The sequence below is a fragment of the Lepidochelys olivacea genome (genome assembly GCF_965140295.1).
Source record: "Lepidochelys olivacea isolate rLepOli2 genome assembly, chromosome: 11".
NCBI lineage: Eukaryota > Metazoa > Chordata > Testudines > Cheloniidae > Lepidochelys > Lepidochelys olivacea.
In genome coordinates this window covers 47,288,028-47,293,479 of record NC_140421.1, presented here as the reverse complement: position 1 = coordinate 47,293,479, position 5,452 = coordinate 47,288,028, and the positions used below count along the sequence as shown (strand labels likewise).

At 43.3% G+C, this 5,452-nt stretch overlaps 1 protein-coding gene across 1 annotated transcript; it reads left to right on the top strand.

Annotated features, from left to right (window-relative positions):
* The first annotated feature begins 925 nt into the window (after positions 1 to 925).
* NEUROD1 (neuronal differentiation 1) lies at positions 926 to 3,817 on the top strand. Its single transcript, XM_084644053.1, has 2 exons — positions 926 to 1,011; positions 2,349 to 3,817. Exon 2 carries the CDS (start codon positions 2,359 to 2,361, stop codon positions 3,424 to 3,426), a length of 1,068 nt encoding a protein of 355 aa, XP_084500179.1. The 5' UTR covers positions 926 to 1,011; positions 2,349 to 2,358; the 3' UTR covers positions 3,427 to 3,817.
* Positions 3,818 to 5,452: the final 1,635 nt, after the last annotated feature.

The following is a 5,452-nucleotide window of genomic DNA, read 5'->3' as shown; positions in this document are numbered from 1 at the left end:
CCTGGATGATAACCGAAGGCAATGACACTCCAATAGTGAAATATATCATCAAAATGTGCGTTTGTTTGTGTGAATCTGTGTGGGGGTGTGAACAAGCGCACAGGACTGGATGAAAAGTGCCTGAAAAGAATTTCTGGTCTTCAGGAAATCAAGTTTTGAGCTGTTTAGGTGAGTGTGACATTGCAATAATTGACATTTCATGTCTACAAGATCTTTAAAAGTTGCTCAACTGTGTTTCCAGTGAGGAAAACAAATATACTAAGGAGGGAAAATGCTAAAAGGTGCCTTCACTGGGAAAGTGGAGAAACTGCAAACGCCCACTCTCGGGGCAGAGGTGAGGAGTGGGGTTGAAGGCACCAGACTAGGAGATAGTAACAATTACCGTGAAAAGAGGATATGTACATGCTGAAACCTCAGTGGATCTGTCCCCCGTCCCTGCTAACCAACTCTACTGGAAATTTCTTCTCTTCAAAAACAAACAAACAAACAAAAAAAACCCAAAAACACACAAATCCCAGAGCAACAACAGCAGCGCCAGGAAAGTGCTCCCCTTCCCAGCGGCGAAAGGGTTAATCTCTCCTGCGGGTACAAACAGGTCCGCAGAGTCTCTCACTGGCGACAGATGGCCACTTTCTTTTGGCCACAAAGGGCTGGAATCGAGAGCTCCGCTGAATACAAAATGGGCAGGTCACGTGAGCAGCCCGGACCCTTTGCCTGACGTGGACTACCATATGGCGCGTGCCGGGGAAAGCAGAGAGAGGAGGGGAAAGAGGAGGGAGGAGGGGTTTACCAGGCAGCACCAGGGGCGCAGGCGCTGTAGGCTATTAACAGCGAGCGCCTAGATCCCCTCTACCCCCCCTCTCCTTTAGCGTCGCTGGCCCCGCTATATAACCTGCGCGTCCTGCACCCAGCCCCTAGAAAAAAGAGAAAACACCCTCACACAGGAGAGCTCTCCAGGAGTAACAGGGTTATGAGACCATCACTGCAAAGGACACGCTAAAAAAAAAGAAGGTAATTATAACCCCCGATTTTCTCCTCCGAAACAGAATTGCAGTACAGATACCTGCAGCTGTATCGAGCTACAATGTGTGGGTGTTTAATGTAGTTTTTTAATCTGCCTACAACGGAACCAGTGTAATGCCCCAGTAGCTCAGTGTGTTTCATTCTAAAACATTATTTCCCCAGATTGCGATTATGGGAACCTGGGGTTTAAAAAAAACAACCCCGATTAATTTTTTCACATATTTAGTTGGTATTCCTCCTCTTCCTCAAGCCCCAGGGTAAATTTGGCCTGACTATCATTGTTTTCTGTCTATTTTGTAATTTACCACTTATATTTTTGAGGGGTAGTGGGACTAGAGGTAATACGGGGAGTTAATTGCACAATGGACTTGATGGTCAAAAGGTTTGAATGAGAGGGGTATTATTTCCCATAAGCAGAGCGGGTTGTTGGGAGAAGACGTTGGAAGAAATACAGCTGCAGTTTATGGTAAAGCTGCTGTAGTGGAAATCGGGCTTGGAGGTTCGTTTAGGTAAGTGGTGAAGAGTTTGGAGAGGAGAGAGAGAAAAGCGCGCAGGAACTGCAAGAGCTGCTACCTGTTACAGTGTCGGAGATACCCAAGGCTTCAGAAGCCACTCACAGCACTGCACTCATTCAATTGTTGCACTGACGCCCTTGCGTTCACCTCGGCAGAGACTTGGCCAGCATGGAACGCTGCCGTTCTGCGAATGATGCTCGGTTTCATCTCTTTGTGAAAGGGCTCAGCAGAACTTTGAGAATCCTGAAATGAAAGGAACCAGTAGTTTTCAGGCGGACAGTTTTTTAGAGAGAGTGTCACACCTGATCCCCCATCTGGAGAGCTGAGCCTTGCTTGGCTCTGAACAGTTCTGGAGATTGCATTCTGGCTATAGTACCTGGGGGGGGGGGGGGGAATTGCAGCTACTATAGGGAGGCGGTGGGAGGAAAAGGAGAGCAAGAAAATGAATAAAACCTGTGGTTACTGGACCTTTGTTTACAACTTTTTTCCCGTAGAATCTGCAAACGTTCACAAAACTGCTTCATGTACTCCGATTGTGTCAGTCACATTTTCTTCTGCATAATCCATTTATATTCCCCGCTAATATTAGCAAGTTACATAATGGCGTTGGAACATAAATACATCAATTATAAGCGAGAAGCGCAGGCACAATTAAAAGTTTAATTTCTTATTTTGGGGGAAACATAATGCCTTTGTACACCCCCACACACATTTTGTATATATGGAAAGAGAGAGGGACGGCTGTGGGAGGAGGGTTGTGTTTCTTCTGTTTAAAGTGTTTCTTCTCTTTTCGTCCCCTCTTAAATGCAGGACTTCAAAAATGACCAAATCGTACAGCGAGAGCGGGCTGATGGGGGAGCCCCAGGGTCCCCCGAGCTGGACCGATGAGTGCCTCAGCTCTCAGGACGAGGAACACGAGGTGGACAAGAAAGAGGAGGATCTCGAAGCCATGCAAGCCGAGACCGAAGAGGACTCGCTGAGAAATGGCGAGGAGGAGGATGAAGACGACGACTTAGAGGAAGAGGAGGAAGAAGAGGAAGAGGAAGAAGACGATGATCAAAAGCCCAAAAGACGGGGTCCCAAGAAGAAGAAGATGACTAAGGCGCGCATGGAGAGGTTCAAGCTGAGGCGCATGAAGGCTAATGCCCGGGAGCGGAACCGCATGCACGGGCTGAACGCGGCTCTGGACAACCTGCGCAAGGTGGTGCCCTGTTACTCCAAGACGCAGAAGCTCTCCAAGATCGAGACCCTGCGCTTGGCCAAGAACTATATCTGGGCGCTCTCCGAGATCCTGCGCTCCGGCAAGAGCCCGGACCTCGTTTCATTTGTACAGACCCTGTGCAAGGGCTTGTCCCAACCCACTACCAACTTAGTAGCCGGCTGCCTCCAGCTCAACCCCAGGACTTTCCTTCCCGAGCAGAACCAAGACATGCCGCCCCACATGCAGCCGGCCAGTGCTTCCTTCCCAGTACATCCTTATGCCTACCAGTCCCCGGGTCTTCCCAGTCCGCCCTATGGCACCATGGACAGCTCCCATATCTTCCACGTGAAGCCTCCGCACTCGTTTGGGGCTACTCTGGAGCCATTTTTTGAAAGCACCCTCACTGATTGCACCAGCCCTTCCTTTGACGGACCCCTCAGCCCGCCCCTCAGCATCAATGGGAACTTCTCTTTCAAACATGAACCTTCCAACGAGTTCGATAAAAATTATGCCTTTACCATGCACTATCCCGCAGCTACTCTGGCAGGAGCCTCAGGCCACGGATCAATCTTCTCTGGCTCCGCCTCTCGCTGTGAGATCCCCATGGACAACATTATGCCCTATGAGAGCCATTCCCATCACGAACGAGTCATGAGTGCCCAGCTCAATGCCATCTTTCACGATTAACCCTTCAAAGAGCATCAGCGTCACCACAGAGAAGGAAACAAATCGACTGTATGTACAGTGACTGACTTGTTTACAAAGGGCAGCCCTTTGGGTACCACTGCTGCGAAGTGCAAATACTCCAAGATTCAAGTGATATATGTATTTATTGTCGTTTCTGCCTTTAGGTGAAACCGGGATGCAAAGTTCCTGTTCACCTTCTGTATTATTTTCTAATAGCTCTTGAAAACTACACTGTAAATGTGGTGTAGGGGGTATTCAGATCGTTTTAATTATCTGATCGGGATAACAAAATCACAAGCAATAATTAGGATCTATGCAATTTTTAAACTAGTAATGGGCCAATTACAAAATATATATAAATCTATATTTTTCAACCAACATTTTACTACTTGTTACCTTTCCCATGCTGAATTTATTTTGTTGTGATTTTGTACAGAATTTTTAATGACTTTTTATAACGTGGATTTCCTATTTTAAACCATGCAGCTTCATCAATTTTTATACATATCGGAAAAGTAGAATTATATCTAATTTATACAAAATAATTTAACTAATTTAAACCAGCAGAAAAGTGCTTAGAAAAGTTATGTTGCCTTAGCACTTCTTTCTTTTCAAATCGCTAACAAAATGCACAGTCCTGGCAATTTCTTTCCCATGAATTTATGTCCCCCCCTTTACAATTAGAACCAGATCTCTAATTCTTGAGAGGATATAAGAACGAGATACTTATTTTCTATTAAAACATGTCAATTCAACACATTACTTGCACAAACTTGTATATAAATATAAGCAAATGCCAACACCCTTCTAGAATCAAAAGCTGCTTGACTATCACATACAATTTGCACTGTTTCTTTTAAGTCTTTGAACCCCTTTGCATTCCGTAATTTTGAAGAGAATTTGAAAATATTAATGTTTCCAGACAATATAAATGCATGATTTTATACATATTCACACAATCGGTGGTTTGTCACATACTCCTATTATGAATTGGAGCCTAAAACTAATCCGGATGTTAACGTTGGGCTATATATACCTATTGTAGTCAATTAGTACAGTAGCTTAAAACAAATTCAAACCATTTAACCCGTAATTAGAACATTAGCTATTGCATGTACAATGCAGTCCAGAATAAGTGCTGTCTGAAATGTAATGCTGGTTCAACTGGAATCAATCTGTACTGTAATTTTGTTTGTAATCCTGTATATTATGCCTGTAATGCACACTGGGATTTTAGAAACATTCATCCATTTGCAACAACATAGTATTGGACATTTGATCGAATGTTGCATTTCTCTTAATATGTTATTTTTTTCTTAGTGTAAGTAATTCCTATGGGATTATTGTTTTACTTGGATAGCTCATGAAAGGTGCAACATTTATTATTTGTAGAATAAAACGGACTCAAAAGCAAAGTCCTGGATTCTTTCTTTGTTTTTATTTTTTGTTTTGTTTACTGTAAAACTACACTGTTTTGTATTGCTTGTCTAATTGTTTAATTTCAAAGGACATAAATAGAAATATAGTATAATTTTTTGGGTAATATGAAGATGTCTGAATTTGAGTTTTTAACTTCGGGTTGCTGGTTTTGACTTTTGTGTACTCTTTGTGACTGATGTGACCCTTCGCATTAAAAAAAAAAAGACAGAAGTGTTAACATTTGTGGGCTACCAAGAACTCGCAAAATTTGCCTCTACTCTCCATTTTTTAATCCTTGTCACAACACAGCAGGGTTGAGAGTTGGAGTAGATTTCTTTAAACCTCAGGAAGCATCTTCATGTCTCCATCTTCCCTTGGTTTTTAATACTTGCAGATTTTCCTGGTGCTCAGTGAGAGCCCTGAGGGAAAGTATACATCTTAGCCATTATTTTCAAATAGAAAGTGATTCAGCAATCACTAATGTAGTTAAAGTGAACCAGTCATTAAAGGATTAATTCTGACTCATTAAGGATTCCCTAAGTGGTACATAAAAAGCGAGTTATCCAAAGTTGTTTGCCCACAATATGGGAAGAATTGACCATTTATG

What these genes read in the sequence shown, in the direction of transcription:
- NEUROD1 (XM_084644053.1), top strand. Translation starts at nt 2,359, where the DNA reads ATGACCAAATCGTACAGCGAGAGCGGGCTGATGGGGGAGCCCCAGGGT.